At 36.9% G+C, this 20,178-nt stretch overlaps 1 protein-coding gene and 1 non-coding gene across 6 annotated transcripts in view; one reads left to right on the top strand and one right to left on the bottom strand.

Moving 5' to 3' along the window:
• CTCF (CCCTC-binding factor) overlaps positions 1-20,178 on the bottom strand; it is a 44,704-nt gene that overhangs the window by 8,283 nt on the left and 16,243 nt on the right. For all 5 annotated transcript variants that reach the window (XM_032486564.1, XM_032486563.1, XM_032486561.1 and 2 more), the window contains 5 exons: positions 10,238-11,027; positions 9,713-9,883; positions 6,272-6,405; positions 3,761-3,881; positions 3,033-3,182 (listed from right to left, as the gene is read on the bottom strand). In XM_032486564.1, the coding sequence (XP_032342455.1) occupies positions 3,033-3,182; positions 3,761-3,881; positions 6,272-6,405; positions 9,713-9,883; positions 10,238-11,018 (1,357 nt within the window). In that variant the 5' untranslated portion in view covers positions 11,019-11,027. The remainder of the gene's footprint in view (positions 1-3,032; positions 3,183-3,760; positions 3,882-6,271; positions 6,406-9,712; positions 9,884-10,237; positions 11,028-20,178) is intronic.
• On the top strand, positions 12,116-12,187 carry TRNAT-GGU. Its single transcript has one exon. It is a non-coding gene; the product is annotated as a tRNA-Thr (tRNA).

The raw sequence follows: 20,178 nt of genomic DNA, 5'->3' as shown, positions 1-20,178 counted from the left end.
TCTAACAATTAAGATCAGTGAGATGAAAAAAGGGTTAAAACAAGAGAAGGTTGAGAGGGAACAATCAGAGAAAGAAGAAAACCAACAGGATATAGTGGCATGGAAGCCAAAGAATGTTTAAGGAGGAGGGCGCAGTCCACTGTGAAGAATGATGCTAAGAGATTAAGGGAGATGGGAAGTTGAAGGTTTCTTACATTCTGCAATGTGGGGTCATAGGTGCTCTCAGACAGAGCCACTTTACAGAGAGAGGATATAAGCTGGATGGGAAGGAAACCAGATGCTCAGGGAGAGAAGACTAAGGGATGTAACTCTTCATGACAACTGGCTCAGAAGGAAGTAAGAGTTAAACCTAGAAGGGAAAACTTACTATTTTTTTTAAAGACAGTAGAGACATAAGCATGTTTAGAGTTGAAGAGAAAGATTAGAAAGAGTGAGAACACGAAAATGAAGGTAAAGAGGCAATCCTTGACCATGTAGAGGCTGTCAAGACAGGCAAGTCAAATTAGAGTAAAGGAGAAGGGACAAGCCACAGACAAGAAGAGTGACACCAACTCTCTAGTAGCAGATGGGGAAAGAGGATGAAAGCAGGTAGATTTATACGTTTGATAACAGGAAATTTGAAGTTTCAACCTGTTGCCTTTATTTTTTTGAAGTAGGATACATACTAAGAGCAGGCAGGCAGAGAGAAAAGAAAGATAAGAGGTTTAAAGAAAGTTAACAATGATTTACCTTACTCTGTCGTGGTGCCTCCCACATAGCAGGCACCCAAACATGTATAGAATGAATGAGTGAATGGAAAAACTGAGGAAAATGGGACAACAATTGATGTGGACAAACAGTTGGACTACCCAGGAGCAAGGAGAGCCCAGCTAGACTTAGGATTATGAATTTATGGTGCTACCAATCTGCTTCAATCAAGGCGACATCACATCAAACTTAGAGGGCCAATTCTGGGGAATGGAAATAAGGTTAAGGGAAAGGGATGGCACATGTTCATTGTATGAAGGCCTTTCATACAAAAATATATTACTTCAAGTTATTTTTAGGCCTCTTCTTTCCCCTTCTGGTCCTCAGATAGAGACCTAACAGCTATATAAGACTTTCTTTCATATGTTCCTATTAAATACTCACAATAACAACCCTGTAAGGTAGGTATTATTGCTATTTATCAGTTGGAGGGTGGGAGGACTTAGATATATAAAAATAGGTAAAAAAAAAATTTCTTCTATATAGCACAGGGAACTATATTCAATATCCTGTAATAAACTTTAATGAAAAAGAATATGAAAATGAATATACGTATATATATGCATGACTGGGACATTGTGCTGTACACCAGAAACTAACACATTATAACTGACTATATCTCAATTTAAAAAGAAAGAAAAAAGGACTTAGAGCAGTATTGAGAGGTGAATCTTGACTCTAGTAGATCTATCTCCAAAGTCCATGCTTTCCTGTGTCCCAAAGTGATGAATCTTAATTACTGCACATTAGAGTGAAATCAGACCTGCTTTAAAGAGGGAACAAAAGTCTGTTTGGGAATGGTTTTGGGTGGTAACTGTTATTTGACAGCTCTTAGGCAATGAAGTGCTTCATAAAGAGCTCATTATTAGGGTCTAAGAGGTATCACCCAAGTATAAAACAAACAAGGTACTTATTTGCATCACAAAAGTGAATAATTTTTTTTTAAAAATCTAATAATCCAAACAATGGCATAACGGCTCACACACACACTGCCATGAGATATTACTGGCTTAGATTTTAGCTTCTGGTAAGAACAGTAAAACTCTTCAATTTACCTGAGGACAGTGCTTCTTAGATTTTTCTAACAAAGTCCTTTCACAGTAGCATAATAGAATAAATATGTGACCCACTGGATCTTACGTGGAGCCCAAAGTCTTCTCCTTTAAGCCCACAGTTTCATCTTAAAAACATGTCAGTCTGCAGTTTGTTCAATATAGTCATGTTAATGTAAAAAAAAAGTTTCAAGACACCAGCTAAAATGTATAACTTTACTCAAAATCTTTTGAGTAAAACCAGTGCTGCAGAAAGACAGGCCAAGTTTATGCTGTGGCTCAGCATATGGATACTTATATACTCCCCAGTGTGAGGAACAGCTCTAGAGACCTTGAGCAGACTCAAGTCCAGCTTTGCCACTCATAAACTGTGTTGTGCAGCTTTGGTCAAGACACCTGTTCATCACCTATAAAGCCTCAGGTTCATCACCTATAAAGCTAGAATATGCCTTGGTGACTTCATAGGTTGTAAAGATCAAATGAATAAAGAAGTAAAATAAAAGATAATCTATAAGTACAATTTATCTAACTGTATAATAACATTATATAATAATAGTATTATTATATATTATTACAGTTATTATATAGTATTATATATTATTCAGGCAGCAATGCATGCATTTTGGACAGAGAACAGACTGAGACAATTTTTTCTTTCTTTCTTTTAACTACCAGGGACCAATATATTTTACCTCTTTTAAATAAGAAAAACAAAGGGAGAAATCTAGGTGAACTTATCTTTAAGAGTATGGGCCTTACTAAAAGTTCTGCTAATCTCTGCCTCTACATAAACTCTAGCTTTAATTATACACAGAAATATAGCTATCATCAAACCAATCAAATAATTCAATTATCTAGAGAAAGTACAAATATTCTGGGCGAAAATAAAAAACCTGAAGTGTACTGACCTTAGTTTGAATCATACTATGGTCACTTCCCTATTTGAGGACTTTAACACTACCAATGAGGGCTACTAATTAAAAATATACTGTTTTCTTTCATTACAGCTGCCATTAATTTATAGATGAGCTTTACTCAGGAAAGAATTTTATAGCCTAGCTGCAGTAAGAGAAAAGATAGAAAAAAATTGCAGAGCAGCAATGGCTTTTATTAAATAGCAGGCCATTCACACACATAAAACATAAGTCAGAAAAGAAAGCAATTTGTGATCTTCATTATTTTCACAAATCCATCAAAACATATTTTTCATTTGCCACTAGTTAATTTACTTACCCAAATCACTTTTTCGGGCTATGACAGTGTCACAGTGGGGACAGTGAAATTTGGCCACATTTTCTGTGTGCTTCTGTAAAATGTGCATCTTCATGGTACCACTTTGGGTAAACCGTGCATGACAAATATAACATTCATAAGGTTTTTCCCCTTAAAAAGAAATACAGAATGAACAAATTAGATGAAATGACTAAATAGTACAATTTAATTGGAGGGCAATCCACGTGGCAGATAGGCTAAGGCACAGAGATCTACAGTTTGTACTCAGGAAGGCAGAGGCTCAGGCCCACAGCCTGGCTCACGCCTATCTTCAGAGATAGAAAACAAGTCTCAAACTGTGGCCGCCACCTCTGCTCTGCCCAGCTCTGTTACGGAGTCCTTCACATTAGTAAGAGTAGTTCCTACAGCAGTACTTAACCTTTGGGGGAAGAGTAGATGGGATGACAGGAAGACCTGCATGTTTTTCTTTTTAGGAAAAGATAGTACTTAGGAAAACTGACAAGTTGGGTTAGGCAACCTATCCAAACTTCTAACAGTAAAACCTTTCCATTCTCCAATATTCAGAGCAATGAGTTCCGAAGCTATACCAGAGAAGTATCTGTCAATCATACATAACTCTCATGCCAGCTTCCATTTGGGTAAGTAATAGGGGCATGTGGTGATTCACAGTCCCATGCGATCCACTAAAACGCAGTTCATTAATACAACAAGGAAGGGAGAAATCCTACCTGAATGGGTTCTCATGTGCCTTTTCAGCTTGTATGTGTCCCTGCTGGCATAACTGCACAAGCTGCACTGGAAAGGACGCTCTCCAGTGTGAGAGCGAATGTGACGTTTTAATTTGCTGACCTGAAACACAAAAGCAACCAAACCTCTTAACCTTTCGTTAACACAGACTGTGATGTGATATGCACTGTGGATCAGGCACAAAAGCTTAGTTTAGGGGCACCGAAGTTCACAATACAGAAAAAGTCTAAAAAATAGTATTTCTTCCTCTTCATTATTTCTAACTGTGGCCTCTCAAATCATATCATAATTCAAGGGAAGAGGGTAAAATGGATGTGGGCACAGATGAGTCAAGGTGGGTTATTATTAGCTGTTTAGGCTGGGTGATATTTCTATGTATGTTTGAAACTTTCCGTAAGAGTTTAAAAATAATCCATGCTTATTTGTGGATCAGTTTTCTAACAAATTTTGAATCCAAGTTTGTAAGGAAGTTTTAATTCCCCTCAGCCTCTCTTTCTATCACCAGCACTTCCTAGACAGGCCACGTATCAGGGACCTCTCACCTTCCTTACTATGAACATATGCTTTTCACCTCCTATTGGGTACCTCTCCAACAGGGTAACTTTCAAACTTGATTCTAAGAAGTGCTACGAACACTTACTAATGTTTGATTTAAAATTTTAAAAAGTATTACAATTTTTACACTAAAATCCTCCTGCACTTCTAAGTGCTACACAGTAAAATTTCACACACTGTAAGGCTAAAGGATGGTCCCAACAGCATTACTGAATAATTCTCTTTCCAAGAGTTGCCTACTTATCACATTAAAATTCCTATATACACAAGGATCTATTCTTTTTCAACAAACTATTTGTTTATTCCTGCTCTACTATCATACTATCTGCATTTACCATATAGTTTTACAACAGCCAATAATAGCACAAACCTCTCATTCTTTTTTCAAATTTTTCTTAGTCATTCACATTTACTCTTCCAGTTGAAATTTAGAATCAACTTGAAATCTCTCTTCATCTATTAATGTCCTTTGGAAAAGTCTGAGATATTCTCTTCGTATAGGTATCAAATTTTTTTATTGTTAAGTTCACATTATTCATTTTATTGCTGTTAGGATATGAACCTGTTTCCTACTATTGACTATTACTACTACTATTGAATATTAAATAAATCACTGATTCTTATGTTTTTATCTTGGATCTGACTACCCAACTGAACTCTTACTGCTCTAAGTTTTTCAGCTAATACTCTTGAATTTTCTATTAAAACAAATATGCCTGCAAGAAATGAGTTTTGTCTTTCCATTTATAATTCATTTCCTATTTTATTACCTAGGATTTCTATGCAATGTTAAAATCATTAACAGTAAAAATGGATACCTTGTCTTGCTCCAAATTTTAACGGGAATACTTCCAATGTTTCAGAGTTAATTAGGATGGGTTTACTACAGGTTTCTAGTGTATACTTTTTACAGTAAAGATGTTTTCTTCTACTCTTGACTTGCTATATCTTTAAACAGTAAGAACTATTGAGTTTTATAGTTTTTCAATAATCTACAGAAGCGACTATATGGTTTTTATTTAATCTCTCAATGTAGTACAAAATAATAATTTCCTAATGTTGAACTACTCTTGCATTTTAGATACATTCTATTTAGTAACCACTTATCTTAAAAATTCCTAAAAATCTGGTTTATTAATTTATTTAGAATTTTTGCTTTTCTGTGAGAACAAGATGCAGTTTTCTTTTATCATTATCCAGTTTTGGTAACAGGGTAGCCTCAAAAACTAAAGGTGATAAAATCTTCCATTTTTCTTTTTCTCTCTTTTTTTAAAGTACAGTCAGTTACAATGTATCAATATCTGGTATATAACATAATGTTTCAGTCATACATATATTTGCTTTCACTCTTTCATTCTAGGTTACTATAAGATATTGAATATAGTTTCCTGTGCTATGCAGAAGAAATCTTTTTTTTTCCTGTTTTATATATATAATAGTTAATATTAGCAATTCTTGAACTTCCAATTTATCCCTTTCCACCACCTTTCTCCAAATCTTCCATTTTTAAATGCTAATTTCTTGTCTGGAATGATATGTGGACTAGTGTTCTTTAATGGGTACACTTTTCACACTCAATAGTTATAATTTTTTTTTTGTTGGTGAGGAAGGGAGGGGAGTGGGAGTCTTAATAACCCAGTAAGATTTTCTATCTCACATTAAGTCAATATGAAAAGAAAAAAGAAAAAAACTTTAAGTGGAGGAGGGTATAGCTCAAGCAGTAGAGTGCATGCTTAGCACGCACGAGGTCCTGGGTTCAATCCCCAGTACCGCCTCCAAACATAAATAAACTCAATTACCTCCCCCTCATAAAAACAAAAAAACAAAACAAAACAAAAAACCCCAAAATCGAGAAGTCAGTATGAGGATAGTTTACATCCCCATATTGGAATCATGATCTTCCTAAAAAAGGCACCAACAAGGAGATAAACACTCACTTCTACACTGGCGTAATCGCACATAGAACACTTAAATGGCTTCTCATGGGTGTGTTTATAACGACGATGCCGCACCAATTCTCCGCTAGTCACAAAGGCCATGTCACAGTCTGGGCACTTGTGAGGACGAGTACCTAGAGAAAGGTGGGTGTAACAGGAAGACAAGATCAAGGGCACAGTTAATAACAGAGTTCAATGTGTGACACAGAACTGCTGCATGAGGTTAGACCCTGGCCATTTCATCAACCCTGCCTGAGAGTAGCTCCAAAAGCTATGTGAGAACCTGGCTAGTGCTGACTTTACAACACACCTCAAATATACAAACACATGCCACATATTTAGTTCCTTTTAATTACCCATTTGAGTTCACTGCTTTTGAATACAAAATCTTTTTTATCCCTGTTTTGTAAATATTCTGGTCACTATGGATTACAGGTTAATAGAAACACCATTCTGTTTCAACTCTTGCTAAAAAACATAGAACATCTTTTAAACCTCAATGTTTTATCAAGTATAGGTCACAGAATGAAGTTATTTGACTCGAGATCCTTTCACACATCAAATCTTACTGTATTATGACTATACAAACAGGGCCATTGGGCTGTCCATACTGACACTTTTTCTTTAAAAAACATACACATATAGTAGCATATTTTCTGTAAACTTGTTTTGATAATGAATTCTACAGATTTATCAAAGGCTTTATAAAGTAGTACTGCCTTTTATGTAATTTCAACAGATCACTTTCAAACATTCATGTCTAATACTTTTTTGTGATCTGAGTGTCAGATCATGGACTATTTCAACATTTTTATGAACTAATAATATACCCTCTATTTTTTTTTTAATTTTATTTCACTGAGATAACCTTACTGTTTTTAATATGTCTTCACCAAGTAGCCCCACAACATAACATTATTTTAGTAGATCTTCTCTAGCCACTTTATATTCTGAATACTGCATGGAAATATGCCCAGGTAATAATGACAATAAGGAGGTAAGTCAACAGCAGAACACAGTGCTGTTTTTCACAGGATATTATTTAGAAACTAGGGGACAATCTTTAGTAATTGTGGGCTGCAGGTAAGGGGTGAAAAGCAAGGTAATCCCAAATACCAAAATCAAAGGCAGGCTACTCTGAGAATGGAATTAGGAAGAGTCACAATGTAATGAGTGGGACCAACCATATGCAGAAATGATTTTCCCAGAGATTTGAGAGAACCCTGGAGAGGGAAATGGGATGTGATAATGACTAAAAAATTCTAAAGAATATTCATTTGCTCAATTTGCTTCTTTAGTATCACTGAGGATGTAAGAGTGAAGGATAGAGGTCTTACCTATGAAAAATGCATAGTCCAGCAGTACAAATAAGTAAAACAATTTACAAGAGAAGGAAAGCAACAACCACTTCTATTAGGACAAAGTGAGTTGAAAAAGAATTTCCAATGTTTACCTACTATTATCTACAGGAGAGTAAGAGGCCTGCCTCTGGGAGACATGAATGTGGCAATTAGAAAAGTGGACACTGCTGTGGGACAGGATTGTCACAGGGTTGTACCACATGACTGCCTATGTCCTTCTGCTTAAGGTCCATGCTCACCAAATCACCCTTCAATTTCTACGGCATCTTGACTCGGCATCCTAGAATGCAATACAACTGCATCTTAAAAATGAAAAGGTATTCCTCACCATAAACTGATTTTCTCATATGCATCTGACACTTGAGGGTTGGTTAGTACGAGTTAGTTCTGCTAAATCATCCCTGAATATCCAGGTAGACTGAATTTCTTATTTCCAAAGCTAAGGACTAGACCATGACATGCAGTGCCCAGGTCAAGGTAGTCCCATTTTGGGAAGTCCTATCATGGGGCCAGCTGCTTTTATTTAGTCAGATGCCCTTTTCCTAGTGTCTTCGAACTACCAAGTAAAATATATTATCAAGTGGCTGGCTAGAAACTAGGGAGCTGGTAAAAAGTAACTAAGTCACACTGGCCAATACAGTAACACAACATAGTGCGTACAGGCCGACTCCTACTTGATCGTGTTCATCAGACAACCAGCACAACAAATCAGAAACAAGAGTTGTCATATAGATGAGGTGGACAATCTGGATGGAGGAAAGCTATTCTGCATGAAGAACCAGGTAAAAGAAGTTTCTATTAGTGCTTGTAGCCAAGTGCCAATAGAGAAAGAGAGCCTAGAAGAGTCTAAAGAGAGCTTCAGTGCAGTCCCTCCACATAGTGACCCCAGGACCAGACTGCAGCCAACATGAAGCTAATATTAGAATATTAAGTATGTACAGAGCATAACTGCTGGAATGGTGTCTTAAATTATCTACTCTGGGACTATGAATTACTTATCTTCCTTGAGGTGAGACAACCAGAAACTACAGTTTTTACAAAAGTAGGATTTCATTTCTATTTCTAGAAATGTTCTTCCTCATAGTGCTGGGCAATTGCTGCCTGGGAGTTTGGGGGGTTATTTTTTGTCACTGTTGTTAAAACCTTGTTAACACAATGGTGATTCCATCAGGAAATATTATAGGTTAACTATCACAGAAAATCTTTTTCTGAATCATCATCCTTATATAATTTGTATTACTTTCCACTAAATTTTTTTTCTTTTTTTTTTTTGAGTAAAGGTAGATTTATTCAGAAAGATACACTGAAAGGCAAGAGAAAGGCCATGAGGTGTGGGGGTTGGGCGCTCAGATTAAAAGTAGGTACACATTCCATAGACAGAATGTGGGCCGACTCTGACAAGGGAGAGAGAAGGGCGGCCTCCACTAAATTTTCTTTACATTTTCCTAAAACCAAGTCCATCTGCTTAAAGTAAATCAAGATTATAAAGAGGGTACTATAAGAGAGAACAAAAATCTTCTCATTCTTTTCTCTCTGACTGTTCTTAGTCCTCTTTGCTCAGCCTATCCCTCCATCAGTTTCTTTTTTTTTGATTTTTTATTCCTGAAAGTACTTTGAAAGATTATGTACTCTCCCTGTACACTTAAAAAAATTAATTTTATCACTGTATTATTTAATTATCTTATTTTGGTGGGGGGGAAGGTAATTAGGTTTATTTATTTATAGAGGTACTGGGGATTGAACCCAGGACCTCATGCATGCATCTCATGCATGCTAAGGATGTGGCTCTACCACTTGAGCTATGCCCTCTCGCCTCCCCCGTACATTTTTAAGTTGGCATTTCTAAAATGTTATCTTAAGTCTAAATAGTTGCAAGGATGAGTTTTCTGATATATTGCAAATATCAGTATTTTTAAATGAAACTGTTACATCATTCTTCTAAATAAATCTAATGAAATCTAAAACAACAAAAACAAAAAACTTCTCCCTCTTATTCACACTGAAATCAGCTTAGAGGACATTTAAAACCCAAGTTGTAACCTTAGCTATGCTATAAGCCCCCAACATTTTTACCCAGCACCTGTGTGTGTGTTAAGGTGATTCCTCAGAAGGGTGACTGTTCTGAAAGCCCTGCCACAGAGATGGCACTTGTGTGGTCTCTCATCAGTGTGACTTTTCATGTGACGATCCAAATTTGAACGCCGTGGACACGTATAACTGCAAAGCTCACACTGGAATGTCTTCTTTACACCTATATGCAAAATAAAACACTTAACTTGTTGCTGGGTTTCAAAGGGTTACGATTAATCCTAATCTTAAATTTCCACAAATATATTTCATCTGCCTTTTATAACCAAACCCAATCTATGTCATACTGAGTCATAATTATCCCATGCCACTAACAGATTTACTTCTTTCTCTTCAGGACTCAAAAACTACTCAATCTGGAAAAATTTCTTTTAAACTGGCTAAAGACTGGTACCCACGTCATGCTGTTTAAAAAAAAAAAAAACCCATTTAATATAAAATAACCTGCTTATGCACTGTATTATGTGCTTTATCCCAAAATGGTTTTATGAGAGTATAATGAATAAACTCACTTTACCTTTCTTTTTAATTTTTGTTGGTTTTGGAGGCTTCATGTTACCAACCACTTTCTCTGCATTAACCTCCGACAGCAGACCCTCCTGCTGCTCTTCCTCAAAATCGTAGACAGACACATCCACATCTTTGCCCTCCTCTGTGTAACGCAGTTTGCTCTTTTTGGTTTTCTTTGTTTTTTTGGCTGGTGGCTGATAGTCTGGGTCTTTTTGCCAACTAGGATCTTCCTGAGGCGGAAGTTCGCCTTGTTCTAGCGTCTCCACCTCTCCATTGGCCCCTACTTTCACCACTTGAAACCCTTCAGGCAAAGGTAAGGTGTGACATATCATGGGTTCACTTTCTGTAAGGCCCTCTTTAGACACTTCATTCTCATAAGCCCCCTGAAGTTCTTCTACTGAAGTGGTAGCAACGGGTACAGTCACAGGAACGGGTACTTGCACAAGCTGGAGCTCTCCTATGTTTATAGGCTGTTCCTCCATATTTACAACCTGCAAGGTTATAATCTGGGTATCGTCCACAGCAGCCTCTGCTTCTGGAGCGACTGCACCCTCCATTACTTCAGTCTTCATCTGAAGAAGGGTAGGATCCAGTTGTTCCATCATTACCATCTGTACACTGCTATTGACATCCTGGACCACCTCACCCCCATCAGTCTGGTTCTGGGGTAGGTGGCAAGCGTCCTCTTCCTGGCCCCCTTCCCGGCGTCTCTGGTAAGTCTTTCTCTCCTTTCCTTTAATGAAAGTTTCAGACTCTTCCACAATGGCTTCAACCGCCTCACCTTCCATTTCCCCTTCCTTTATCAAGGGAGAACATAGATTGTTACTTAAAATAAAGTTTGTCTAAATGAAAACATACACATACAAGAAAGACCTCTGATGAATAAATTAGGCATCAATGGTTGTTAATATTACCAAAAGACACAACAGATATTACGTGCCTCTTCATGGAAGAACGGAACACCACCTATGAAGTCTTGTTAAACAAAACAAAAAAACCCTGAAACTAATCAAGCCTCTAGATCCTACTACCAATTAACAGGAAATTGATCACAGAGGATGTTAAATTACACTACAGGGATGAAATTCATGAAATCCAGACTGAAGGAAACTGCAGGATTAACTACCCAGTTTCTTTTGCAAATACATCACCAGGAGAAAAAACTGGGAAGGACGGAGGGAGAACCTACAGATCAGTGGGTCTCAACCTGGTGTTACTCTGCCTTCAGGGTACATCTGGAAAGGCCTGGACACAATTCTGGTTGTCACCACTGGGGTGGGTGTGCTACTGGTATCTAATATCTAGGGGTAGTAATTAGTGGGTAGAGGCCAGAGACGTTATTAAACATCCTGCTATATACAGGTCAGTACAACAGAGAATTAATGGGCCCAAAATGTTAATAGTTCAGAGGCTGAGAAATCCTAATTCAAACCAACAAATGGTTTTTAAAAAAAAAGACATGAGACAATGATATTCAACTTCGGATATTTGATTAAATTAGTTACTAACAAAACTGATTCAAATCTTACATATTTCCTGTATCTATTTATAAAAACACTGGCAGAGGGCCTCATTGTTTTTAGCTAAATTCGACCTTAGAAAACATGGTGTCATAGTGTTTTGTTGGAGCCAGAATCAGAACCTCGATCCAGACTCCAATGATTCTGCTTATAGCTACCACACACTACCATCTCCTGTCTCATATCGTCAACTTGACATTCAGTATCTCTCTCCTCTATGAGACTATGAGTTCCTTAAGGACAAGGACCATGTATAACAAGCAGTTTTTATTCTTTAGCACTGTGCCCAGGTTGGTAAGAACTCAATAAATGCTAACTGAATATATAACAGAAATTAGGGGGGGAAATCAATTTTTTCTGGGGTGAGGGGTATAGCTCAGTGGTAGAGTGGGTGCTTGGTGTGCAGAAGGTCCTGGGTTCAATCCCCAGTGCCTCCATTAAGCAGGGAAAGATCAGTTTTGTATGATTCTTAGTTTCTAGCTCTTAAGTCTTGTGAGTATTAGGAGTACCCAGATACCTAACAGTAAAATGAGTCTGAACAATTATCTAATTCATAGCAATAATCTGACTTAATAAAACCCATAAGTATATAAAAGGTTAATTCAAAACTAAAATGTAAAGTGTTTTGTACTTCTGCCCTATTCTCAAACAAAGCTTTTGCTACTTCTGTGAGAGAGACGTTTTTTCAACTCAGGCACACTAGGAGAGAAGGCTCCTTTAGTTGGGGCCACCTGCAAACAGGACAAATAATAAGACTATACAGGCCAGGTCCTGCATTCTAGGAGTTACTGTCTAACAAAAGGGAAAGAATTGGTACAGTGGCTCAAGGTAAAAAGTAGATAGGTTTCGAGAGTCCTACATCACGAGATGTGAGATCAAGATGGGAAGGACATTTAAAGGCAGCATAGTGTGTGTGTGTGCGCACGCACACACATGTATTTTGCAGAGGAAGGGGTCTCTATGTAGAATAAATATATGAAGGGTTGGTTATGGGAAAGAATAACGAGTTGCCTTAAAAAGCACAGTACTGAGTAAAGAGCAGAAAGAGAGAGGAGAAAGATATGTTGGTTGAGGCCATAGTTCAGATGGTCTTGAATGACAAAATACTAAGACTATACTCATTTGGTTGTCAATGGAAAACCACATATGCCGTACGAGCAGGGAAAGTTAAGATTTGCTTGTCTGACAAAAAAACAGTGCTTGATTTCCTCAAAAAAGTGTATGGGTATTTTTGCAAAAGAGAGAGATGTATGCATGATACAAGTAACACAACCTGGCTTTCAAGGCCCCACAGTATCTGACCCCAGGCAACCTATTCAGATTCATGACATGCTGATCTTTAGCTATTACTTTTCTTTGCATGTGTCTACTGATAAAATAACCACACTAATTTGCACTTGTATTTTTCTCAAAATGACCCATTTCCCCTGTTGGCTTATGAAAGCTCTTTGAAGGCAAAGCCAGGCCTGAAGCAACCTACATTTTTGGACAGATTCAGCAAACTCCACCATCTGTATGGAACAAAACCAAGGCTGATGGAAAACCTTGTGGGTTGCCCTCCTGATTTGTTACATCCCCTACTTTCATTATTAGCTCCTTGTTCTCAACAACCGAAAGAATACTACAAAGCTCAGTACGAAGACCTCTTACTAGCTGTTCTATTAACAATGGGGGCAAATTTAATAAACTGTTATCGCAGAACCTGAGGGTCAAGAATGCTTTAAAATATGCCTATAAATAAAAGTGTAGAGTGCTTCATAATTCACCTGTAAATAAAAAATGTCTAAGCATCATTGTGCTAGCATTTATTAAGAACTTACTTATATTTCTGGTCATGAAAGACTACTTCAGGCATGATCCTAACTATAATTACTTTTATATAATCAATATTGTTCAGATGAATTATTTTTGGGATAGGAATGCTCTATACTAGCATTATCCAATAGAAATATAATGGAAGCCACAAATTAAAAATTTTCTAGTAGCCATATTTAAAAAGTAAAAAAAAACAGGTGAAATTAACTTTAGTAATGTATTTTATTTAACCCAGTATGTCCAAAAGATTGTTTCAAGATGAAACTCAAAAAATTGAGATATTTAATGTTCTTTTTTCATAATAATCTGGTATATATTTTGCCCTCACAATATACCTCAACTTGAACTAATCACACTGTAAGCTTTCAACAGCCACACGTGGCTAGCAGCTACTGTACTGGACAACATGGTTTATACCTTTGTTACTCAGAGTATGATCTGAGGACAAGCAACATTGGCTTAACTGTGGAACTCGTTAGAAACACAGAACTTCAGGTTCTACCCTTGACCTACACAATTGGAATTTGCAACTTAATAAGTCCCCAAGTGGTGTCATATATTATAGTTTGAGAAGTACTACCGTATACCATTACTCTTCTCACATACATTTTTTTTTAAGTTTTCCAGGCTATGAAGGTCCTGAAATTAGCACCCCGTCAAAGATGAAGATAACTGCAACACTGGAGTTAGGAACAGAGAAAAAGCCCCATCTACCTTGGCAGCATTCTTGGAAAAGTATCAAAGGACAAGAAAAAAATTCACCAGCTGTAAATGCTAATGCTGGTCTTGCCACAGAATCACAACATAATCCCAGGCTATTCAGATATCCTTAATAATAAAACTGGTGGAGGAAAAACATTTAATCTCTGAGCTCTGTGGAGTTTTTATAGCACACAATTTAAAGAACACAGAAAAATCCATCTTGTCTCTGACATAAATTTGAGAACTTAAACATAAGAAATTGCTTGTTAATAACCAAGTCCAACCTAAAAGAGGTCACAGAATTATAAACCAGGTAGAAAAAGAATTGGTACAAAGGAGTACAAATTGATACCAATTGTCTTGCCAGGGAGTTGATTTTCATATGGCATAAGGTCCATGAACATCAGCATCTATCCAGGATTTTAAGGCAGTAGATTCTATTTTTATAGAGAAAAATCAGACACTAAGCAGCCAGCCACTAGCCCTTCCCATATACTACTTAGAAATCTCAGTACATCCGTTCCAGCAGTGGAACCCTCTACTTAAATTCCTCCAAGAGGTGGGTATTGCTCAGTGGTAAAGTGCATGCTCAACATACAAAAGGTCCTGGGTTCAATCCCCAGTACCTCCATTAAAATAAATAAATAAACCTAATTACCCCCCACCACCAAAAAAATAAAAATAAAATTCCTCCAAGAAAAGGGAGTCTCTGAATCAATCAGTAACTAACCTAATAGGCTGGACCAGGTCTCCCTCCCCACTCCCTGGGGACTGTTCTCCTAGCTGTGTCTGATTCATCTCTTCCCTCCCTCTAGGACTCAGCTCTAACTCGTTTCCACAGTTTGTCAAGTCTCTCTCATGTTCTCTCCCTCTCCCCTTGCTTCAGTCAGGCATGCTCCAGGTTTTGTCAAATCTTTTTGTGTCATTCTAAGTGAAGTAAGCCAGAAAGAGAAAGAAAAATACCATATGAGATCGCTCATATGTGGAATCTAAAAAACAAAAACAAAAACAAACAAACAAAAACAAAGCGTAAATAAAGGACAGAAATAGACTCACAGACAGAGAATACAGACTTGTGGTTACCGGGGGGGGGTGGGTGGAGGGTGGGAAGGGATAGACTGGGATTTCAAAATTGTAGAATAGACTACACTGTATAGCACAGGGAAATATACACAAAATGTTATGATAACTCACAGAGAAAAAAATGTGACAATGAGTGTGTATATGTCCATGAATAACTGAAAAATTGTGCTGAACACTGGAATTTGACACAACATTGTAAAATGATTATAAATCAATAAAAAATGTTAAAAAAAATCTTTTTGTGAACCAACACCACTAAGAAAGGGTTTATATTTACTTCTGGGACATAACATTATTTTCAGATTATAAAAGTATATTATCTTATTTATAGAAGTCTGAAAAATGAAGCATAAGTAAGATTAAAAAGTTGTTCGTAATTCCTATACCTAGAGATAACCACCTAGCACTCTGGTGTTGTTTTTTCATCTTATGGATGGGTATTCTTTAATATAAATGAAAGCATATACATATAATTTACATACACTTATACGGCTTTCCTCTCCTATCTTAAGAACCTGTCCTTAATAAAAAGGACTTCACTCCCTCCTTAGCCCTCTGTGGTCCCTCTGCTTGGTCGACAAGCACTATTCACCAGCCAACCCAAAGGCCTTCCCCTCATCCTCAACCTCAGTTTCTCTGGCATCTGACAGTATGAAACTCCTATTCCTCTTTTATCAGCACCTCTTCTCCCTTGGCTCCTGCCTTTCCTAGGTCTCTTCCCTTGTCTCTGAAAGTTCCTCCACCAGTCCCTCTGAGCATATCAAAGCTCTGTTCCTTTCTCTGTAGTCATTCCATTCACTAGCCTTTTTACTCCAGCAGTCTCTAAACAGAGATCTTTCAAATCCACATGCACAATCCCAGTTTCACTGCCTAAAGGATCTCTCTTATGTGGATGTTTGGCTAACACCTTTAACTCAATGGCATTACATAAGGAATAAATAACCTGGACTCTAGTCCCTAATCCATCACTAACCAACTAAAGGAGCTTGGCAAACAAAATGGGTTAGTCCTCTGGGCTGCAATATCACACATAAAATGTAACTCTGTAGAGTTCCTGTATTCTCTACCACCTTGGTGAACTTTAGAAACACTTTTTAAAAATCATTCAATAAACTTATGGGTAGAGGGTAGGGCAGAAGGAGGTTTCCTCAGACTGAGGGAGGGTGATCCTGGCACATGGGGGTGAGAGGGCCAGAAGAGAGCAAAAATGGCATCTGAATACCTCCCTGCTCTTGCTGACTGCTATTCTCTCACTGTGAAAAAAACACATGCTGACTGGTTGAGTGACAGGGTACACAGGCCCAGACTCTAAAACAAAGGCCCCCGAGCTCTGCCCATGCTCCTACGGCCACCAGCCTGGCATGCATCCTAGGGAAACCTGCTGGATCAGCTCTTCCCCTCTTGCCTGCCAGCTCTATATTGCTCAAATCTTTCTATCTAAAACTCCCTTTAACCCCACTTGACAATTTATAATCTGCCATTTCTGTATTCCCCAATGCTCAACCCCACACCAGTTGCCTCTATTCCCTTACTCATCCTTATCTTCCATGCCTCGGTTCACCAGTCTAGTTTCTGTTCCCCAATATTCTACTGAACTGCATTGAGACCAGCAATGGCTCTTAATTGGTAAATCCAAAGGAAACTTTTCTGTCCTTATCTGACTTCACCCCTCTGTGCAATTCAGGATTCCATTCTAGGCTTTATCCCAGAATTATGCTAGACCATCAGAAAGCTGGGCATACTTGCATCATATGGTCTTACCCCTACAGAACTGCTTTCACCAAATTTTGTTTTGGCATTATGCCCTTGGCTTACACTAAAGGATATGTGGGAGAAATTTCATTTGGAGTTACATGCTTGGAAAAACTTCGCTCCAACTAAGGAATTTTTTTTCTTTTATTGTGAGATCCATGTAACAAGATCATATTACCACTTTTTAAGCTGGCCACACATCTTGATCAACTTTTTCCCTCTCAAACTATGTAACAGCTTTTTAATTCTGATTTGTATTTTCTGAGGTTTTGATTTTATATCATTTGTTATTTGTATTTTCTATATATTTCTCCAAATTCTTTGTGGAACAAGATGGGTTATAAATAAACGTGGAATTATATATACATATATATTCAATAAATAGAAAATACAGAAAGCTATATAGAAATATGAAGTTATACCACTCTTTTTTCTTTTTTTTTTTTTTTTAACAGAGGTACAGGGAATTGAACCCAGGACCTCATGCATTCACTCTACCACTGAGCTATATCCTTATCCCCACATTACACCATTCTTAACATAACCTCAATTCACAATCTGCAGACCTATTTGAAGATCACGAAAATCTTCCAGGAGGCATAAGAGACCTCAATAAACAGGGACACTACTATATCCATGCCCAGAAAGCCAAACATTGTAAAGATGTTAATTCTTTCTACTTTATTTAAATAATTTTCAAAATCTGTCTGAAAAATAAACAAGACATTGAGGATAACAAAATTTCTGAAAAATGAAGGCCATCTTTTATTTCCAAATTTTAACATATTATAAAGCCACAATAATACAGTGTAGTACTGTCACTATCATAGACAATTTAAACAGAACACAGAATCCAGAAACAACCCCTAGTGTATAAAACGTTGTCTTTTAAAAATTGGGAAAAGAGGATTATTTTATAAAAAGATGCCAAAAAACCGTAAATACTTGAAAAATATTGAGTTATAGCTTTAATCCGTCTATTAAATAAGATAAGGAGATGTTAACAGTGAAAAAAAAGACAAATCCAAAAACCAAACTTGAACAGATACAGATGAATGACCCTTTGATCTTAGAATGAGGAAGGTTTTCTGCTTAGATGCATAAATAATAGAAGTACCTAGAGGAAACTGCTGAAATTCTGACCACCTTAAAATACAAATTAAAAAATTAAAAGATAAAAAAACTTGAAGAAAATAGTCAACAAGCAAAATTATTTGCAGCATTTATGACAAAGAATTAACATCCTTATTATGTTAGTAACTGTAAAATTTATAAAAAGACAAACACCAAAAGAGAATGCTGGGGAAAGGACACAAATAGATACTCAAAGAAATACAAATGGCAGATGATAAGAAAAAAAAAATCTAATCTCTTAAACACTAAAAGGAATACAAATTAAAATAATGTGACTCTATTAGATTGCTAAGGCTATTTTAAAGGATAACCTCCAATGTTGGTCAAGGAGTAGCGAAATCAGGTAACTCACAGATACCGAGAACAATCTACTGGTTGCCAGAAAGGAGGTGGATGGGTTGGAGAGTGGGTGAAATAAAAGCGGACTATCATTTATTTAAAAAAAGTTACAGGGAATAGAGTAAAGAATATTAACTTTTTATGGTGTGCAATCTATAAAACTATCAAAGCACTGTGCTGTACACCTGAAACTAATATAATATTGTAAGTAAACTATACTTCAATTGAAAAAAAAATCAGCAAGGTAAGTTGTGATATGAATCATGAATTTTTTTAAATATTCAAATTGTGAACCAGTAATTCCACTTCAGGCTTTATGCCCAGAAATAATCAGAGATGAACACCAAGATTTTAAGGGCATTATTAATCAGAGTGAATAATTATAAACAACTTAAAAGTACAACTATAAGGGAATAGTTAAACTTGGTAAATGATGATACATCTACAAAACAGAATATTACATAGATAATAAAAATCATGTTTTAATATAATACTTAAAATGAGAAAAATGCTCATTCCATATTAAAAAAAAAAAAGAGGGCAGGAGAAATAGAATGGAATAGCCATTAAGAGCTTAGGCTCTCCAATCAGAGACGTGCATCCCAATTCTGGTTTTAATTACTAGCAATGTGACCTCAAGTGACATACGCCACCCTTTTGTGCCTGTTTCCTTTTCTATAAAACAGATAATGATATCCATTTCACTGGTTGTCATAAAGATTAAATAAAACAATGCAAACAGAGGCTGGCTACCACACTCCTCTGTATCCTTATAGGTCACCCCAGAAGGCAATGAATACATGTTAGCTGAATATACGACCTTTCAGTTTATCAGAATTCTAATCACAAACCTTAGAAAAATCTTCTTCCCAAAAATGACTTCCCTGATACACTACCAAATATCTGTAGAATGAAGCAATAAAGGAAACAAATTCATATAGTAAAGCTTCCACTTAGCATACAATGCTTTGCTTTTCCATGTTCCCTTCCTGCTCTTGTCATGTGCAAGAACCATTTATACAGGTTTTATATGACAGTGACACCAATACTAAGTGTATGCTGCTTACCTAACGCTGTTTCTATATTCACTGTTACAGAGGATACAGAACTAAAAGGCATAGTTCCTGTCCTTAACAAGCTAATAGACTATCTGGGGGAAAAAACAGAGACATAAAACAGTACATTACAAACAAATAAAATAACAAAAACAAAACAAATAAATCTGAGATCAGTCTGCACTGGTCAAGGTTGAGAAGACTTTGAATAGGGGATTACTTGAGCTGGTGGGGATAAGACACTAGGCACTTGTGTGGAAGATGCCTGAAAGGTGAGGTTGGGTGGGTGGAAAGTATGGAGAACAGTGGGGAGGGTATAGCTTCAGTGGTAGAGTACATGCTTAGCATGCATGAGGTTCTGTTCAATTCTCCAGTACCTCCATTTAAAAAACTAAACAACCAACCAACCAAACAAGCCTAATTACCATCCCCCAAGTTAAAAAAAATTTTTTTTAAGTTATAAAAAAGGAAGTATAGAAACACATCATACAGAGCTCTGGAAGCAAAGCTTAAGAGTTTGGAATTGATTCAGTAACCCTCAACCATCA

This window comes from Camelus ferus, chromosome 9 (genome assembly GCF_009834535.1).
Source record: "Camelus ferus isolate YT-003-E chromosome 9, BCGSAC_Cfer_1.0, whole genome shotgun sequence".
NCBI lineage: Eukaryota > Metazoa > Chordata > Mammalia > Artiodactyla > Camelidae > Camelus > Camelus ferus.
The sequence above is the reverse complement of the archived record's forward strand: the minus strand, read 5'-3'. Positions and strand labels throughout refer to the sequence as shown.